The following is a 21,406-nucleotide window of genomic DNA, read 5'->3' as shown; positions in this document are numbered from 1 at the left end:
GAGTGTGTCTGTGTGGGAGGGTGGTCTGTTAAAGAACAGTGTTTTACATTTTGGCTTATCCAGCTCTAATGAGGGCTGCGACATGGTTAATAGCAATTTGGGGTAGCTCTTTCAGTTCCCTTTTGGGAACCACAGAATTTTTAAAAAGCAGCTTGTTTGTTAAAAGTTTGCTCCAAGGTCTGAAATTTCTAAATATGCACCTTTTTTCAACGTTGCCCTTATAAAGAAAAAACTGCTGAAAGTCTCCCAAACATGAGAGTTTAATTAAAGACGGGAAAGTGAAAAAAAAAGAGAGAGAGACAGAAAGAGGGAGTGCCAAAGAAAGAAGTGCAGAAAGCAAGACGAGACGAGAGATCATTTTAAACGTTTTCAATAGGGAAAATGTCAAACTTTCAGAGCATGAAAAAAAACCCTTTGGCTCTAGAAAACATATGTCTTTTAACCACCCTCCCTTCAAAAACAGTGTGAATTTCTGAATTCCTTTCCAAGCCTGTGACTGAGCTTGCTAATTATTCATTTGAAATCATAATATGTGAAGGAAGTTATAGGGTTAAGATTTCCATTAAGTTTAGCAAACAAAAATGGTTCTGATTTAAAGCAGCAAACACAAGTTTATGCAAGAATTTATAACAATCTAGGACTTTGGAAAACCCAAAGATTCAAAGGACTTAACAGATACATTAACCAAGTGCAATTTATATGGCTCCTAATTAGAATAAGTCAACAATTTTTTAAAATGTAGAAAACAATTAGAAAAGTTCAAACTTTACTATTTCATGATATTAAAGAATTATCTTTTCTTTAGTAGCCATTATGGTATTGCAGTTATGTTTTTAAAAGAGTCTTTATTTTTTAGAAACATTTAGGTAGAATATTTGAATAAAACATGAGGTCTATAATGCACTTTAAAAAAATCTGGTGAGGCAGGGGCGACAAGTAGGTGGGGACAGATTTTAGACAGCAGTGGTAATGAATTACTAATTGTTGATCCTAGATGAAGACTTAATGAGTGTTTAAGGCTCAAGTCTCTTGAATCTGTCTGTGATACATGTTTCCATATAAAAAAATTTTAGACAATTAATTTAAGAAATGAAAATTTCAAGCACTGAGCAATTTAAATGGAAAGGGTATTCATTTCTAACAATGAAATTTTCCTTAAAAGTAGCTTCTATGGGGGTTGGCACTGTGAAGTAGTAGGTTAAGCCTTGGCCTTAGGCTCCGGCATCCCACATGGGTACCAGTTCTAGTCACGGTTGCTCCTCTTCTGATCCAGCTCTCTGCTATGGCCTGGGAAAGCAGTAAAAGATGACTCAACTCTTGGTTTGGATAGGCTCAGCTCCAGACATTGTGGCTGGTGGGGGAGTGAACCAGAGGATAGAAGACCTCTCTTTCTATCTCTCTCTGTAACTCTTTCAAGTAAATAAAATATATCTTAAAAAAAAAAAAAAAAGTATACACAGACAATGCCATGGCTGAGGAAGAACTTCTAAGATCAATCCCATTCACAATAGCTACAAAAACAATCAAATACCTTGGAATAAACTTAACCAAAGACGTTAAAGATCTCTACGATGAAAATTACAAAACCTTAAAGAAAGAAATAGAAGAGGATACCAAGAAATGGAAAAATCTTCCATGCTCATGGATTGGAAGAATCAATATCATCAAAATGTCCATTCTCCCAAAAGCAATTTACAGATTCAATGCAATACCAATCAAGATACCGAAGACCTTCTTCTCAGATCTGGAAAAAATGGTGCTGAAATTTATATGGAGGCACAAGAGACCTCGAATAGCTAAAGCAATCTTGTACAACAAAAACAAAGCCGGAGGCATCACAATACCAGATTTCAGGACATACTACAGGGCAGTTGTAATTAAAACAGCATGGTACTGGTACAGAAACAGATGGATAGACCAATGGAACAGAATTGAAACACCAGAAATCAACCCAAACATCTACAGCCAGCTTATATTTGATCAAGGATCTAAAACTAATTCCTGGAGCAAGGACAGTCTATTCAATAAATGGTGCTGGGAAAACTGGATTTCCACGTGCAGAAGCATGAAGCAAGACCCCTACCTTACACCTTACACAAAAATCCACTCAACATGGATTAAAGACCTAAATCTACGACCTGACACCATCAAGTTATTAGAGAACATTGGAGAAACCCTTCAAGATATTGGCACAGGCAAAGAATTTCTGGAAAAGACCCGGGAGGCACAGGCAGTCAAAGCCAAAATCAACTATTGGGATTGCATCAAATTGAGAAGTTTCTGTGCTGCAAAAGAAACAGTCAGGAGAGTGAAGAGACAACCGACAGAATGGGAAAAAATATTTGCAAACTATGCAACAGATAAAGGGTTAATAACCAGAATCTACAAAGAGATCAAGAAACTCCACAAAAACAAAACCAACAACCCACTTAAGAGATGGGCCAAGGACCTCAATAGACATTTTTCAAAAGAGGAAATCCAAATGGCCAACAGGCACATGAAAAAATGTTCAAGGTCATTAGCAATCAGGGAAATGCAAATCAAAACCACAATGAGGTTTCACCTCACCCCGGTTAGAATGGCTCACATGCAGAAATCTACCAACAACAGATGCTGGCGAGGATGTGGGGAAAAAGGGACACTAACCCACTGTTGGTGGGAATGCAAGCTGGTCAAGCCACTATGGAAGTCAGTCTGGAGATTCCTCAGAAACCTGAAGATAACCCTACCGTTCGACCCAGCCATCCCACTCCTTGGAATTTACCCAAAGGAATTTAAATTGGCAAACAAAAAAGCGGTCTGCACCCTAATGTTTATTGCAGCTCAATTCACAATAGCTAAGACCTGGAACCAACCTAAATGCCCATCAACGATAGACTGGATAAAGAAATTATGGGATATGTACTCTTTAGAATACTATACCGCAGTAAGAAACAACGAAATCCAGTCATTTGCAACAAAATGGAGGAATCTGGAACACATCATGCTGAGTGAAATAAGCCAGTCCCAAAGGGACAAATACCATATGTTCTCCCTGATCGGTGACGACTGACTGCACACCAAGAGGGAAACCTGTTGGAGTGAGGTGGACACTATGGGAAATGGTGGCTTGATCAGCATAGCCCTGTTAATGAACAACTTAATACATTATCCCTCTTAGTAGTTTTTTTTATCTGTTCTACTTAATATGACTGGTTTAGATCTGTAATTGATGCACAGTTATTCTTAAGTGTTGAAAATTAACTGAAATGTGATCCCTGTTGAACATGGTGGTGGGAATGGGAGAGGGAAGAGATGTATAATTTGGGACATGCTCAGGCTGACTTGCCCCAAGTGGTGGAGTTGGAAGCATACCAGGGGATTCCAATTCAATCCCATCAAGGTGGCATGTACCAATGCCATCTCACTGTTCCAGGTGATCAGTTTCAGTTCACAGTTGGTCATGGTGAAGGGACTGGGAGTCAAAGGGAACACATAGACAAGTCTAGTACCTGCTAACGCTAACCGATGGAGTAAATAAAGGGGAGAGTGATCCAACATGGGAAGTGAGATACTCAGCAGACTCATAGAATGGCAGATGTCCTAAATAGCACTCTGGCCTCAGAATCAGCCCTAAAGGCATTTGGAGCTGGCTGAAAAGCTCATGAGAGTATTTCAGGCATGGAAAGCCAAGACACTCTGGCAAAAGATCTCTGCGAGTGAGATCCCAGTGGAAAGAACAGGTCATCAAAGAAGGAGGTACCTTTCTCTGAAGGGAGGAGAGAACCTCCACTTTGACTATGACCTTGTCTAAACAAGATAAGAGTCGGAGAACTCAGAGGGCTTCCATAGCCTTGGAAACTCATGACTGGAGCATAGGGAGATTACTGATGCCATAGACAGGAGTGTCAATTGGTAAAGTCAACAACAGGAGTCACTGTGCACTTACTCCTCATGTAGGATCTCTATCCTTAATGTGCTGTACATTGAGATTTAATGCTATAACGAGTACTCAAACAATATATTTCACTTTGTGTTTCTATGGGGGTGCAAACTGTTGAAATCCTTACTTAATGCATACTAAACTGATCCTCTGTAAAAAAAAAAAAAAGAAATTATCAACTCCCAACTTGACTCTCACTGGGATTAAACATGACAATAGGTCTGCTCTGATTTCATCATCATTTAAAAAAATCATCTATTATTTTTCACTTTATGTTTCTGTGTGGGAGCAAACTGTTGAAATCCATACTTAATGTATACTAAGCTGATCTTCTGTATATTAAGATAATTGAAAAAGAATCATGATGTGAATGGAAGGGGAGAGGGAGTGGGAAAGGGGAGGGTTGTGGGTGGGAGGGACGGTATGGGGGGGAAGCCATTGTAATCCATAAGTCGTACTTTGGAAAATTATATGCATTAAATAAAAGTTTAAAAAAAAAAAAAAAAAAAAAAAAAAAAAAAAGATGACCCAAGTGCTTGGGCTCCTGAATCCACGTGGAAGACCCGGAAGAAGATCCTGGCTCCTGGCTTCAGATCGGCCCAGCTCCAATGCAGCCATCTGGGAGGTGAACCAGCTGATGAAAGACCTTTCTCCTTATCTTTCCCTCTCTCTGTAACCCTACCTCTCAAATAAACAAATAAAATCTTTAAAAAAAAAAAAAAAAAAAAGAAAGAAAGAAAAAGTAGCTTCTATGTAAAAGTCTTCCCAATAGGACACCGTACAGAGTTAGGCCACTGGAGAGTATATAATAATAAATGAATAATATATACAGAGATAAGAAACAAATGAAGCTCTTTCTTTTTATAAAAATATCCTCATGGGGCCGGCGCAGTGGCTCACTTGGTTAATCCTCCGCCGGCGGCGCCAGCATCACATATGGGCGCCGGGTTCTAACAAGTTAACAGGTACTTTTTGGGAATGTGTAAGTTTCTCCAAGGCGATAAATAATATCCTCAAGGTCATTTGCTCATTCTTCCAATATTGATGGAATGCCAACCATAAGTGCCACCGTTGTGCATGGAAGAAATGGGCCCCTGAAAGCAGAAGGCCTTTGCCAACGAAAACCAAAGCCAAAGACAGGGCTATTCTGAAAACTGAATAAACAATGCAGACAACTGGCAAACAAATTATGTTCCTTTAATAAAGCAAAAATTTTCTAGAAAATTAACTCATACTTCCCATTTGTTATCTACTCTCAATAGCTGACAAGAGGAAGGAGAATCCCCAAGCACTTTTCAGGAACCGAGTGAATGTTTAGCTCTAAATTAGCACCAGGCTTGTAAACAAATCCTCTATGCACCTATAGTCTCTGAATCCCAGCATTTGACATATCTGAGCTCAGAAGATCAAAAATTAACTTCTAATGTAAACTCCAAGAAAGCAGGATTTTTTTCTCACTTCTTTATCTCCGAAAGCTAGAATGTGACTGACACACGACAGGCATTTCATACTGCTGAATTAATTAATTTTAAGGTCAGAATTGCTAAGGAATATGCATTATTTTCAGATCATGGCTCATTCTGGCCTCATAAGCAAAAATCATATACTTGAGTTACTCAAACTACTATTGACCCTTCACATAGTTTTAGAAGTTGGCTTAAAAAGAAAACAATTCCATGAGGTCTGTTTTTTTTTATTGTTGTTGTTAATGATGTCTATCTTAGTCACCTTGAAGAATCAACTCCATATATTTCATAATGGAAAGCACACATTCAAGGTATTATAATTATCAAATATATAGAACTACCAGGTGGTTAGTAAGCACCTCCTAAAAGCACTGCATTGTAGGGTTTATGTCATAAAGTAAAGAACAAATATTAAGTAAGAATTGGCTCCTACCAAACATCTGAACTGCAGCAGAATTATCAAAGGCCAGCTCTGCGATTAGGGACACTGACTTTGGGAGGTGGTCAGTGGGCTACAGGTCTTAGTTCTTCCACCCACCAGCTGGTGCACCTGGGAAAGTTACTCCCATTCTTTCTTTATCTCAGTTTCTTCTTCCATGAAATGGAAAACACAAAAACTTATTTCAAAAGCATGTTGTGAGAATTAAATGAACGAGTGTACGTAAGTCTCTTAGGAGAGTGCCTGACATACTAACCGCTCTGTTGCTACCTACCACTGTTAAAACTCTAAGAAACTCCTTGGTTTATACATTACAGGGGTTTGTTAATAATGTACTGACTCTTTTTTATCTTCCACGGAAAAACAATGGGAAATACATCTGTTTCACATATAGATTTTCATATTTATGGAAAAAATAGGGACAAAGTGAACAGCTTTTCAAAATCAGGGAATAAGGTAGAAATAACCACTTTCTGCGTATTCAGAGAGTAATTCATGGGGGAAGTAGAATTTCAGACTTATATTTTTCTCTGATTAGAAGGAAAGGAAAACTCCACATAAAACCACCATCTACTCTGTTGACATTTTAATACAATTCCTTTGTCTTTCTATATATGCAGCATTTTATATAACTGAGCCTATATTTGGCACTCTCCTAGACTCACATAACATCTATTAAATATATTTTTCTCAGCTATTTTTTAAAAAAAATCACTTCAAATTGACTTCATAAATATAATTATTCCAACATAAATAAGAAATAATGATGATTAGCACCTCTCTTCCTGAACCCATAATTTTGACCCCAAAAATATCTAGCAAAAGGATTTTTGCTTACTTATTGCTCAGCATGTTTATATTTTTAAATAAAATTATCTGGTCAGATAAGTTTTAAATTTCATTTCAACATTTGCAGAAAGCAGGAGAGGGATAAAACAGCCACTAACGAATTAAGTCAAACGTGCTCAGTGAGATGTCACCTGGCCATCTCAGCTACGTGTCAAAGTCCACCGTCACCAAGGCAAGTATGAACAGCCAAATCTGTGGGCTAAAGAATTCTCTGGACTGTATGGGGAGCTTCATGTCTAGTACCAAAAGCCTATGGGGCAGAAATGAAAGAAGAAAAGGAAAAAGAAGAACAGAAATGTGACTTTAAGATGGAAAATCAGGGAAATTCTGATAGCCTTGAGTACCAGCAGTCTCCCAGGATAATACTCCTCTGCCAAAGCCTCAAAGATGTGGTGCAGAGACAAGGACCACGGTGCACAGTCCGGGGTCAAATGTGTTTGCCATTCACTAGATGTTAGTCTACTTACTCTGAGTAAAGCCAAGAGCAGTCAACTCTTTTTTCATAGGCACAACAGCATGTCTGATGAGTCCTGCATTTCACACCCTGATGAGTTGGTGGCATGTGTGTTGAGAATGGAGGGTGTGGACCGGCTAGACATAGAGCTATCCATGATTTATGACAGCACCATGTGCCCGTATTCTCTCTTGAGTTCTAATATTTGGCCTTGAAATAAAAGTTACTATTAGGGACCGGCACTGTGGCTTATAGCAGGTAAAACCACCTCCTGCAATGCCTGCATCCCATATGGGCACTGGTTCAAGTTCTGGCTGCTCCACTTCCAATCCAGCTCTCTGCTGTGGCCTGGAAAAGCAGTAGAAGATGGCTCAAGTCCTTGGGCCCTGCACCCATGTGGGAGACCCAGAAGAAGCTCCTGGCTCCTGGCTTCAGATCAGCTCAGCTCCAGCCATTGCGGCCATCTGGGAAGTGAAGCAGCGGATGGAAGACCTCTCTCTCTCCCTTTCTCTCTCTCTCTCTCTCTCTCTCTCTCTCTCTCTCTGCCTCTGCCTCTCCAGCTCTGCCTCTCAAATAAATAAATAAATCCTTAAAAAAAAAAAAAAAGTTACTGTTAACATGACCGTAGAGGGACCGTAATCCACAAACTCCATTTCGGCAGTTCTTCAGAATTAAGCATTCTCTCTCGAGAAAATTTCTGCAGCTCACCTGAAGGGCCTGTCTTTGCAGAAAAAAGAAATCGACTGCCCTGTGCTCACAAGGGCACAGGTCCCCCACCTGGTCCTTGGAACTCGAGCACCATTCCAAAACAATGACATTGCTCATGTGCTTTCTATCACTGGCAATCTGAAATACTCTTCCAGTCAATTACTGAAACTCTTTTTCTGGTCATGTCAAATAAAAAATCTTGTTTCAAGAGCCTCAGTCTTTAAATAATGCCCGCCTTTTCCAGCATAGGAAGACAAGATTCAGGAACACTGCAGTTTCTGTGCTGCAGATGGATTTGCTAGGAGGTTTTCAATGACTCCCCCATCCTGGGGGAATAACATAGACGCTAAACAAACAGCAAAACCAGAAAAAAAAACTACAATAAAAGCTCATGCCTTCCACCACCAAAAAGTCATGTTTTCTCCTATCTCCTTTTCTCTCCTCTGCTGTTTGTCCAGCACAACAACCTGTTCTATAATTCATGCTGTGCAAACTGCATACTTTAAATGATCTGAATGATAACAAAGATCTAATACAGTCATTTCAAAATAAATAATTGTTTTTTTTCATTTACCCAAAACAGAGATCAGCCTAAAACAAAACAAATAGGGATTTTTTTCCTCTGTGAGATGACAGTACAGATCCTAGTGATGAGACCTTTGCTTGCTTACAAAATAAGGTTTAACTGAGATCTAGAGCATATTCCGAATGTTGACTCAACTTATAAACATCTAACATTTATTATATTTCAACCTCAATTTTCAAAACATTTGAGGAAACAAATAATCACTGCTGACTTACACCCTGTTTAATCGTCCACCACAGACGATATTTATTGCTTGCGTATCTCACCTTGGTGAGTAGAATTCTCAGTCCACATCACTGAAAGGCTCTCAGTGTGGCTTTCCAGTGCAAATTTCCTGAGAGTCCCTTCCCTCGGCATGTGCCAAGAATCAAATCTTGGCCACTTAGTGCTCTGTGTTCCACATGTGAGCTCACGACGCGTTGAGCAGCCGTGCTAACTGAGATGGATAGCGCTGTCAAACAGGAAGCTGGCACACCAGGATGCAAGCAGTGGGATACAGTGACCTTTACATTCAGAGAAAAATATCCCTAAAATGGCATGAAAAGTTTATGGGGGAATGGGAGGGGGGATTCTTTTATTTCATTTAGGCACATAGCATGAAATAAAAGCAATGGTGCCCAGTATGCAGTTTGCTCGGGATCAAATCCTGAATCTCTCACACAAGAAGGAAAGTCGTCGGAGAAGGGAAATGAATCACCTTTTATCACACTGCTTTGAAAGCATCAGACTCTGTGAAGCAGCTACATCAGTGAACGCAGACTGGCCCGCCACTGCGATGCAGATGCACTCAGACCCACATTAACCCACAAGGCTCACGCTGACCCTGGAAAACCTTCTTAACCCCTCTGGTTTCAAGTGGGCTGTCTTCCTAGTAGAGCTAACACATATTTTAAAAAGCCATGATCTGCTTACAGAAACAGAGCCAGGAGCTTAAGAATTTTAATTTCTTGTCCTGGGTCGTCATACAAGCACTTGTAAGTTTATATAAATGCTTTATCTCTCAGAGCTTCCTTATCAGAATAAATGAAGTTCTACCTGAGAGTTTTTAACAATCGCATGAATAACTCAAAAAATAAACAGTAAAAATATTTGCATGTAGGCAAATGCTAAGTAAAGATGGTAATTTAGAACATTAATCTGTAGAACAAGACCTGGAAGTTATAGGTTTCCTTCCTTTAGTGATAGCCATAATCATAAACTACACAATTCAGTCATTTCAGCTGAAAAACAAGAATAATAACTTCATTGAATAAAAAAAATTATTTTCCAATATTCAAGGTTTGGGGGTCATTTTTGTTATTTGTCAATTCTTTGGCATAAAAGAACAATGGGCTATGCTTCAGAATGAAACAACAGATGCTCAAAATGAGCTCCCCAGCATTGTATAATAGACACTAAAGTAATGATGCAATTTTAATATTTAATTAAATAGGTAAATGGAATTAATCACAAAGACACTGCAATGTTTTTAAATGAATGGACCACATCAAAACTATGCAATAGATTCAAAGATACAAAAGAATAAGATGCATCCCTTTTTCTTCTGTTTAGTTAAAAGCTAATTGTAAAGTACAAAAGCCATCAGCCCAAAGCAATAAATAAATTTAGAAAATTGAATCAGGTAAAGTTAGGAGCTAAACATCTCACCACTGGCCCTGGGAACACCAATTAGCTGACTTGGAAAAAAATGACAGAATTATGAATTCTTTGAAATGCAAGTCGATTTGGGTGGTTCTAGAGGTGCTGATCAGCTGCTTCCCAAAATAGCAAGACTGCAAGAAACATTTTGCTGCTCATGGTCTGAGAAAGATGCTAACTCGAACAATTCTCCTTCAAACCTTGTTTGGAGAACTGTATCAGGGAACGAAGGCGGCCCGGAGCAGGCGGAGGGGGTCTGCGTTATTACCTTGAGCCTGGGCGGCAGAGCTGTGAGAGTAACCCAGGGCCAGGAGCGCAGTCTCCACCAGCTGGCTAAAAAGCACATCTTTTCGCACCAGGACGAACTCGGCGTGTTCTTCTCTGTTGTCATATTCAAGAGAGCCGTCCAACTGCTCCACCACACAAAACACGGGAATCATCAAACCTGGAGGGACAAAATTCAAGAGCAAAGCACAAACATTACCAAGCAAATCGCGATCAGCAGGATGAGAAGGAAAGAGACAGTTATAAAAGTCACTCATCTGTGATCAACAGTAGTTTAGATTAAACAAGCCTCTTAGGCAGAGGGGCCTAATGGAAAGCTCTGGGTTTCCCCTTCTATTGTCATCATCAGACTACAGCAGAACTGCCAGGGGGGTGGCAGTGGCCCTGAGAGTCCTCCTATCTTCAAAAAGGGGAGTGTACCAATCACAGGTGTCCTGGTACACAGGAGGTCGAGGTGATCTTACAGATCTTCCAAACTTTAATGTCTACAGCTTTCCCATTAACTGCTAAATCACCACCAGTATTTTCAGATCTAATCTGCTCTTGCCTAGAAATGTATTTCAAAATTTCCAGTTGTAGGATACCTGGTAGGGAGGCATGTCTGACTCAGGACAGAAGGTGCTAGGTGACTATGTAACAAGACAATCAATAGAAAGTTACAGAGGTTCCGCCTGCCCCAGGTGGGTGCTGTGGCACAGTGGGTTAAGTCACCACTTGCAACACTGGCATCCCATATCAAGGCGCTGGTTCAAGTCCTGGCTACTTGGTACTTCCAATCCAGCTTTCTTCTAATGCATCCTAGGAGGCAGCAGATGAAGGCCCGAGTAGTTGGGTCCCTACCATCACATGAGAGACCTGGCTGGAGTTCCCGGCTTTAGCCTGACCCAGGTACAGCTGCTGTGGGCATTTGGGGCATGAAGCAATGAATGGAAGATATCTCTGTCTCTCCTCTCTCTCTGTCACTCTGCCTTTCAAATAAATAAATCTTAAAAAAAAAAGTCTTTCCTGTGTCTGTTCTTTCCTTTATTTTGATAAATAGATCATCAATTAGCCTGCCCATAAAAGTCTTACCTAACATTTAACTTATATGTCAAAATATATATTCAAATACAAAACTTCATCTTTTTAAAATTATTATTTTATAGCTCTACACCAGTTATGACTGAAAGGGACTATCTTTTCTTGTGTTTTCAGAGAAGAGAAATAAACTACCCTAAAGAATAAAGCAAATTAGTCTAGTTGAAAATCTGTTGAAATCTGTTGTCACTGAAATATTTCTCTGCTTTGTATCAAAGTGTGAAAAGCTAAAAAATGTTTAATTCACCAAAGATTTTTTTAACTGTTTTTTTATTTTTAAGAAAGTCATACAGGCACTTAATCTAAACATAGCCGATGCAGAAGAAGATCAAAGTTTTACCAACACACAAGTAATAAACATGGACTCTGCCCCCACGTAATTCACAGAAATGAGTACATTATGGAGTAAGGGTCTGCTCTGGTCCTCACTTTGTGCAAAAACAACCCACAGCTACGGAGGATGGGGGGGCAGGCAGAGAGGCAGGAGAGGGGGAGAAAACAGTCACTTGACAATAAAAATGAGTGCTGCATGAAACGACCGGACGGGAGAATGCCCCCAACACAGAGGCCACGGCGGTTTCTCCAGAAGACCCTCGCTGCTGCTGCTGCTGTGACCCTGGGAGCCTCCTCACTCACTCTGATGTGGAAAGCAGAGGGTGGGAGCAGATCCACCGAAAACTACTAGGTCACGGACTTAGATTTTTGCTCTAAAGATAATACAATGGTGCAACTAGTTCCCATGTGCTAATTATTATTATTAAATATAATAAGTATTGGGTGTAATTATTAAATATCATTATTAACAATAATAATACTCATTAAGAATTGTTATCATTAAAGATCAGGGTAATTATTATTAAGCCTGCACAACAGTCTAACAAGTCACACCATACCCTACCTGGGACAGCTATTGACTCAATAGCTGAACAGAACAACAAAGCAGCACTATTGTCTACAGCAGATACACTAGCTATGGCACATATTTTTGGAAAAATATGAGATAACGGTGATTTTTTATATATAAAGAGCATTTACCTCTGCCACATGATGCCTTATGAAATATTTTTTAAAACTGTAATCATGGCTGGTATATGAAATGCTTATTTATTTCTTCTGAGTTTATTCCCAAATGTATTTAAAACATGGAATGAATTATCTGTATTAGATTTCTCCCAAATTGTTCCTGCAGTCATTCATTTATCTAGCATTTATTCACTGAATACCTACTATGCAACCTGAGGCTCCACAGAGATAAATGAGAACAAGCCTGATAAAACTCCTGCCCTCAATGAAGCTGAAGGCATTATAAAATCTTCCTAAGCAAGCATAAGGGCATTTTATGGAACCCACTCATGAGAGTCCTTACCAGCAGGGAATAGCCCCCATTTAGACCTTTTACCTCTTACATACTGGGATATAATCTTTGTCCAAGGAAGCAGGTTGATTTCTACTTTTAATCATTTAAGCATATGCACACTTAAGGCCATGTAGTCAGTGGTGCCATAAGCTACTTCACCACTAATACCTGTGTGTACATAAGTTTCGATTCTGAAAATCCATGTGCTGTTCCTAATGTCAACATCTGAGTGTCACACATCTGGGAATCACAGATAAGATCTTTAAGTGAATCCAGTTGCTCCACAATCTATTATGTGTCCATTATTTAGGAACCATAAATCTTTTTCAAGTCTACAGTCAACTGAAAAAAGACTCTATTAATTTTTAAAAATAACATTAACTGTTAAATAAGCAAGAAATATAAAAATGTAACACAAAAAGCACAGGGATCTAAAACACATAGAACTGTCAATGACTAAAATATTCCCTAAGTTTTTTTCAGTTCAGTGATTAAAAGAAGCAATTCCTTGAGATGACAACGGTAACTCCTTACAGTCAGAAGGAAGCACCAACCTCTCTCCCCCACAATACATCTACTTTTAAAAGGGAGAGAGTATTTTGAAATTATTTACAAACTAAAACAATATTAACTGGGACTCCATGATAATAGGATTTCTTCTGGAGCATATACACTTACATATGAGACAATAAAGATAGCCCAAGCAGATTATATTTAACCTATAGAAAAATAGAGCTTCTTACTAGAATTAGGTCGATCTAAACAATTATGGTTTTTAAAATGAAGTACAATTTTTACAAAAGAAGAAGTCAAGACAGATAGATGCAATTATCAGTGATAATGACAATAAACATGAAAAATAGCAAAGCAATTGAGGTCGGTATGGGAAGAACAAAATTAAGACATAGGCTTAAAAGGTCTATAAAAACAGGAAATCCCCAAGGAAAGAATACTATAAAAGGATGAATAGAAAAAATATACCCCAAAATGAGATATTTATCCATTTGGTCCCATCACCTTTCCCAGGCAAAAAGAAAAAAGGAAAAAAAGGGACAGTGGATAGAAAGATAAGGAAGGGCTTTGGAAAGCACTACAAAAATAAATTAAGAACAGGAAAAATTCTGAAGATAATAAAAAGAAGACCAACTTAATAATAAAAAGAATTGTTTCGATGAAAGAAAAGCAACATAAAATAGAATGCACTTTCAACAAAATTTAGAAGTGGTCAAAAAAGAAAAAAGAAAATCTCTTGCTCTAGCCAGGGTGTCTTGAGCTCATGGCATTATTTTTCTTTTATTGTAACACAGACCCATTTCCAGACAATCAAGTACAGAACTTTGAACCTTTTGATCGTAAGCCTTGCTAAGCCTTTTACAATTGCAGGAGGTAAGCAGGTGGTTTAATCTGGAGGACCAGCACTCAGTCCCAGCCACTTCCTAAAAACCAAGAGTTGTTCTGGCAGTTGAGATGAATGGGAAATTCTGTTGTAAATCTGGAGCTCTCTCGACACTAGAAAAATGCATTTTTGCAATTGTCATTAGGTATGATGATGGGACTGTCATCTTCGTGACATTAATTCTGCAGCATGTCTAATTATGAATAGTTCACTGCTGTGAGAGCCATGCTTCACGATGGCCACGTGGGCTGAGGCGTGGGAGAAATGGTGAGACCCGGTGATGACCAGCATGGGGGAGGAGGCAGACTATTCTTGGGTCTAATCCTGGTCCTGTTACTCCTTATCTGTGCCAGTGACCTTGGCTACTTTATCTGACCACTCAAATACCTCCTAGATAATATGCAAGTAATATCTATGTCACAGGTATGAGACTTAAGCAATTTAGTACATTCAAGTTGTCTCACAGCTCTCAAACAACAGAATGTATTTCTCTATTTCGAAATCAGTAAGAGTACCATTTTACAAAGAAAAAAAAAATCAATAAATTTTGCCCAGGTTCTGTAAACAATGTTCATGAGTCTTACTGAAAAGCATTTCTTCGGAATAAAAACACTGGTAATTATCAAATGGCCTAATCATTAAGTTGCCTAAAAAAACTAATACTCATTGAAAGGCCTATTATGAAAATAATAATGGTTTACAATCTTCAATGTGTGCCTTCAGAAAGAGATAAATGTATTAAAAAGCACTGAACTTCATACTCTCACACTGCCTGCCCAACGAGGAAGCACTTCAAGTGGGACTGGTCTCGAATGGAGATGTGCTAGAAAGTGTAAAATACACACTCAATTTCAATGGCTTAAGACCAATAAAGAAATCACCTCAAAAAACAAATTGCATGTGGAAATAATATCTTGGATATACTGTTACATAAAATATAATATTAAAATTAACTTCACCTTTTTTTTTTTTTTTTATGCAGCGACTAGAAAATTTTCACTTCCACATGGGGCTTCTGTTATCTTTCTATCAAAGAGCACTGCTCTAAGCAACCTGCCAATACCAACACATATAATGGTTCTTCTCACACAAGGTTAATTCGTCTCAAACTGATACTGGGGCAACTGTGTGACTGTCATGTACATTTCTCTAGTGCCCCTTGGGAAACCCGAAGATACGTGCACTTTTGATGAAACCCAACATCCAACATAACATGTCCTCATGAAGTGAATTGTAGGCTGCTGTTTCATTCCTTAATATATTAGTTCATCATCTTCAATAAACAAAAAGGTTTTTTGTCCCTTCTAGTGCTTCTAAAGAGCAGTTACTGTCTCCAGAAAATGCCCTAACCACTGGTTATAAAAATGAACCTAAGGAAGAATATTCTCTAATGCTCTGGAATATTTAACCTGGACAATGAAAGATTAAGACAGCTCAGCAGCACAGCGACTACACGGTGGGATTTAATCAACTCCCACCAAAGCAGGGACACAGCACAAATCTCTCCTTTGCTTTTGTTATTTTTTTTTTTTTAATTTATTTGAAAGGCAGAGAGACAGAGGCAGACAGAAAGAGAGAGATTTCCCATCTGCTTGTTCACTTCCCCAAATACCTGCAATGGCCAGGACTGGTACAGGCCGAAGCCAACAGCCTAGAATTCAATGTGGGTGTTAGGGACCCAGCTACGTAAGCCGAGTCCACAGAAGCATAAAGTTAGAATCAAGAGTAGAGCTGTGACTTGGACCCAGGCACTCCAGATACCGGACACAGGCATCCGGGAAGCAGCGTCTTAGCTGCTCAGCCAAACGCTGAACCCTAAACCTCTCCTTTGCAATGAACCTCCTAGCTCAACACGAAGTTCACCTGCCATACGCGCCTTTATTTTCTTCTCACATCTGTCTCTTCACATGTGCCCTGTAAGACGGTTATTACTATTCCTGTCTAATAAAGTAAGAAGAGGAAACAAAGGAAGAATAAGTGACATGCCCCAACAAGCAGAGAGAGGAGACAGTAGCCTAGCTGGGGTTATCTAACTGAATCTCGAGCATGGTGAGTTCTTAGGAGAGGGGTGAGCCATGATCCACAATTCACACCAGCAGCAATCTAAAGGCTTAGCCTCTTAGGAAAGACCTTTTCCCACTTGCCCTGTCCAGTATGTGACCTGTGCAGCCCAAAAGTAAATTCACTTTTTGACTGCCTACCAGGTGTCAGGTGCTGGGTGTGGAGGATCCACAAACAGTTCCTCCCTTCCGTCACTCACAAAGGCTCAACTAAATGGATCAAAGTCTGTGTGAAGGTATGTGGGGTCCTACCTCCTCCCTAGCCCCTTTGCTGGCTCTACCCTGTCTCCAGGAACTGCCCCCTGAATGACAGGAGCCAGTCTGAGAAGAGAGCGGGCGTCTGAGAAGAGAGCGGGCCAGGCTTTCTTCCCCACTCTAAAGGGCTCCTGAAGTCCACCAGTTTCTGCAAGGAAAGCCTATATGGAAGGAGGTTCTGGGGCTAAGGATTACAAAGTTGTAGGGCAGAGCCTCTCTATCAGTTCTTTGTATAAGGCTGACCCTGGAGGAAGCACCCCCCTCAGCACCCACCACAATAAATCAATCACAGGGTGAGTCCCTTGGAACACTGCACCAAATGCCACCACAAACACCCAGGCAGTAGTACAGGGTCTTTTGCACAACTGAAACAGAAAGGAGCCGGGACCAGCTTTTCCTATTGAGAACTTACTAGAAAAGCACAGCAATGTACCGGCTGTGTAACCCCCCCCCCCCACACACACACACAGTCACAGACAGCTGCAGCAATCACTGGCCACTATCAGCCTCCAGCGATTCCTTAGAGCTGGAGCACCAAGAATTGCAGTTATAAACACCAGAAAGGAAGGGCAGAGCATCTCTCACCTCCTTGTTAGGGTCCCTGGCAAAACTTCCCAGCTCAGGAAGGCTTGCTTGCTGCTCTGTTGCACTCCTGGGACTGACTGAAGCAGCCACAGGCTTCCTCCCTGGGGCATGCAACCTTCTAGGCTGAGGCAGCCACAGCTCCACACCCACCCTAGCCTCAGGCTCCCCCCAGGAGCTAACCTCAAACATTTCAAAGAGATTAATAGATAAAAAGATGCTACAAATTGTTTGAATGGTTTAGCAGCCCCTTAATCTCTTCAGATAAATCTTCTTTGCAACAACAAAGGGACACCTTTTTACCCAAAATAAACCTCAAAGGGAGGGAATTTCAGGTAGTGTCATAAATATTGTAGGAACAAGATGGTGCCAACAGTGCTCACGAGGAAGGCGCCCATGGATCGGTAGGCCAACAGAGGGCTCTAGACTTCCTGAACTGCTCCAGTGGCCCTGTTCCCTCCCCTCCCGCCCTTTGCTTGTGAAAGATCTATTCACTTGTTTCTGTTGTTGGTTTAGCTTTTCTCTTAACTCTTCCTGCAGAGGAAGCAGGAGTTAAGACAGAAGCAGAACAGTACCAAGTTCTGGGTAGATCACAGGAGGGGGACTGTGGTCAATGCTACAATTATGAGGAAGGCAAATTTGTGCTTAGGAATTGCTTTAAGGGCACGCAGTAAGCCATACATGCAAATGTTCAGTTTCACATTTACCCATGATTCAGTTGTTTGCAGCTCAGGACCAGAGCCCCAACTGAAGTTTCAACAGTAAAACTCTGTGTGCGGGTCCGTATGGAGGGTAGGAAGGGGTGCTCGGTGCAGGAGTGGGGAATGATAATCAAGAAATATTTGACTCACAGAATTCTCTCTGATAAAACCAGACGTTACTTTGCAGCTTCTGAAGCAGGTCTTAGCTTTGAAAGATTAGAGCAAAAACAGGCCAGAGATTGGGATGGAGAGGATGAATTCCAAAGGCTGACAGAGGGCCTTGTGTGGGGGAAGGGAGGTGGGCTCTGGCCTTCCCTGCCTCTGCCGGAGAGATCACAATTCAACCTGAAAGCCCTCTGAAGGCGGAAGGACCGGTGCTCTCAAGGTCACGAAATTCAGAGGCAGGACCAAGCTGGCATGGTAGTTTGCAAAACAGGATTTCACGGGCGCACAGGAGGCACGCTGTGGCAACTTATCTAAACATAAAAGCCTGAGCTACACCCGGGAACTGTGCCACGGCAAGCCTGACCCACAGGACTAAATTCCCTGATGTCAGGAACACGGGGCACCAAGGAGAGGCCCACCTTCTTAACCCTTCTCATCTCTGCCCTCCCCCACGCCCCTGCCCCCCCAACCCCCAGCTGACTCTCTAGGGCCTAAACGAATGTTGGCTCAGTTCAACAAAACACTAACTGCAGTGAGGCATTAATCACCACCATTAATAGGCAGTGTCGATCCTGGGTTTCTCCCAGAACACCCCAGCTGTCAGACTTGTCGGCATCACGCTGGCCCTCCTGCACCGCATTCAGCGTCAGCAGACACGGAAGCTTTCTAGGAAATGGTCAGCAGGAGTGGATTCAGAAGCCGGCTCCGCGGTGTTGTCCATTTGGCGGGGGAGTGCCAGCCCACAGGGCCGTGGATGACCTCTGCTGCTGGAAACTGCCTGTGCATCACCATGAAGGTGTCCAGCGGACTGGGTCGAGACTCCAAGTGAGGCGCTGTGCTGTGCTCCTCCTGAGCCGTGGGCCCTTATGGGACATCCTGCCTGCATCCACCACTGAAGGCCTGGAGCTTTCTTTAAAAAAAATAAAAAACTTTGGAACTACATCGAAACAAAATGTATACTGATCCTGGAATTAAAAACAAATTAAGTAAAAAATAATATACGAGTTTTTGCGTTACAGAAAAGTTCAAACACAGACCATCTTGTTAAAGGATCCAGCATTCAAAACCAAATTCTTGAGGTTCCTTTCCCAGTATGCTAGAAATGCATACATTAATAATGACTGCGACTCAATGGCATGTTCAAAGTAACTGTGCCATAATTTACGAATACTGGGATCTCTTCTCTGTTAAGTGAGATTTGATTCTGGAGCTTTCTGAAAAGATAATTTTTTAAATAGTATTTCCGTGGAGATGTATTTGTTTCTCACCTCTTTCCTGTCACCCTCTAAGGAAAAGCAATTTGCAAGTTAGAGCCTCACTAGTCAAAACATGGAGTCGACAAAATTGTCCTTATTCTAACACTTGCTTCATGACCCTAGGTTCTGAGCTCTGCCTAAACGTTATTTCATTAAATTCAAACAATTAAAAAAAAAAAAACCTTGATTAATTTCTCCAGTGTAATATTTAAGAAAGGTTAACTGTACTTCGGCTGTCCAGCAAGGAATTAATAAAGGAATCAAGCGCTCAGCTCTCAATAAGACTAGACTACCCAGATTTCTAGTGGGAATATTTCATAGCACCAGCGTGTTTTCTTTGGGGAGCTTAACTCACAAAAATTATTAAGGATTGAGATCAAACATTGGTGCAAAGCCTCAAAGGAAATCATACTAGAGTGGGAAGATTTTTATCAAATAAAAAACTGAAAAGTAAAGTTTTTACAGTGAAAAATAAAAGGTTTTCTCTCTCACAAAAAGAAAACACTACAGTTGATGTTTAGGGTTCAAACAGAAAACATTTACAGACATTGAATAGAGGTGTAGAAATGATCACTGTGAAACAACACAGCAGATTCTACAAAGCCCAGCCTAAGCTGCCAGACAGCCATGGCCACCCTTCCCCAACCACTAACAGCCACCCTCACTCGTGTATCCAACAACTGCCTCCTTAGTCAGGCAATGGCAACCAAGCTTCTGAAAGGGCTAACATCCAGAGGAGGATGAGAGAAGACCAGGAGGAGGGAGAACAAGAAAGTCAGAATCACAATGTGTATTTCCCAGCTCCCTGGGGGATGCTGAGATGTCTGGTTTGCAATATGTAGTATATTATTATTGTGACTCAGATCAAGTTAATAAAACCCAGCCTACAAACTGGGGAAACTAGGATCGGACGGAACACTTCCCAGACAACATATTTTCAGTATATCTGTACCTGTGTAATTTAGAATGATTACTTAAATATGAAAAAGAATAGTGAAAAATTAGTGGATTGTTATTTTTTTCATGTTATAGTTTTAAGAATTCTTCTCATGCTTTATATAATTTTCCAAATAAAATGTTAAGTATAAATCACAAAGAGACTAAACCACTGTTCAGAAATCAACTGGCAAATCCTATTCTCATCTCTAATACACGTATCCCAAGGCTTCCACCCGGCCAAGGGAGGACTGGCATTCCACTTTTTGCTCCCTTTGAGGAGTGCTAGCAAAGCCTGAAGTGGTTTATTTATCTCCTGAGCAAAAACGTGAAAAATCTTTTCTTCAAATAAAATAGACAAGTCTACCTTCCTCAAAACAAAAACCCTGGGAAAGGACCACAGCATTTTAAACGGGACAGCAGAGTAATTCCAGGTTGCAAATATCCCAACCTCAAAAAGGTTTCCCTTCCCCTTAGATTCCTCTGGATTCACAAATTCCTTGTGGAAAATAATTTCTGAGCCACAAAATGAAGTCCATCAGTGTTGTCCCTCCCCACCAGAGGTCACACCTTCAACAGGGTCCTGATCCCATAAGCTCCACACAAAATAACAAAAAGACAAGGCACACTCTTGCTCAAAATCCTGTTAAAGGAGAAAAAGGGTTTCCTGTAGGGTTAACTTAAAGGTATAGGCTTCAGTTCATGGCTGAACCCCGGTGGGGCCCAACAGGTACAAGCAGCTACCTTATCTTAGCATCATCATGGCCAAGAGCTCCATGAAGGTGTTAAAAAAACTACACATAAGTTAGCAGGCAAATAAGTTCCTTTCTGTATTTTGTTAACAGAAGTAGGCTCGACAAACAGATATGTTTTCAAAGAGCAAGGTTGTGTTTATTGTGTATGAGAGCCGGCTTCACTGAGCCACTCACTATCTCAAAGGAAGAGAGCCCGTCTCAGAAGCGGTCCTTGGTTAAAAAGAGCTGTCTCTCTCAAACTCGCTTTCAAGCTATACATCAATCCTCAATATAATTATGTTTGACAGAATATAAGCTCTTGGCAGTTAACTTGTTTACAATAAATGCTTAGTTTGGGTACATGGACTGTATTTCAGTCTTACAAATATCAAACACAAACCTACAACAGTCTCATTATGGGGCCGAGAATTATTTTGCTATAAATCTTTTTATTGGGGGGCCGAGGGAATTACTTTGCAGCTTGTTTTCTACTAACCACTTGGAACAGTGTGAAAAGAGCTACATTTATACTCTGACCCT

The 21,406-nt window shown here is 40.6% G+C and overlaps 1 protein-coding gene across 4 annotated transcripts in view; it reads right to left on the bottom strand.

Annotated features, from left to right (window-relative positions):
- The window catches only part of SATB2 (SATB homeobox 2), a 199,405-nt gene that overhangs the window by 162,708 nt on the left and 15,291 nt on the right, over positions 1 to 21,406 (bottom strand). For all 4 annotated transcript variants that reach the window (XM_051848329.2, XM_070070433.1, XM_051848330.2 and 1 more), the window contains one exon: positions 10,331 to 10,507. In XM_051848329.2, the coding sequence (XP_051704289.1) occupies positions 10,331 to 10,507 (177 nt within the window). The remainder of the gene's footprint in view (positions 1 to 10,330; positions 10,508 to 21,406) is intronic.

The sequence above is a fragment of the Oryctolagus cuniculus genome, chromosome 3 (genome assembly GCF_964237555.1).
Source record: "Oryctolagus cuniculus chromosome 3, mOryCun1.1, whole genome shotgun sequence".
Lineage (NCBI taxonomy): Eukaryota > Metazoa > Chordata > Mammalia > Lagomorpha > Leporidae > Oryctolagus > Oryctolagus cuniculus.
The sequence above is the reverse complement of the archived record's forward strand: the minus strand, read 5'-3'. Positions and strand labels throughout refer to the sequence as shown.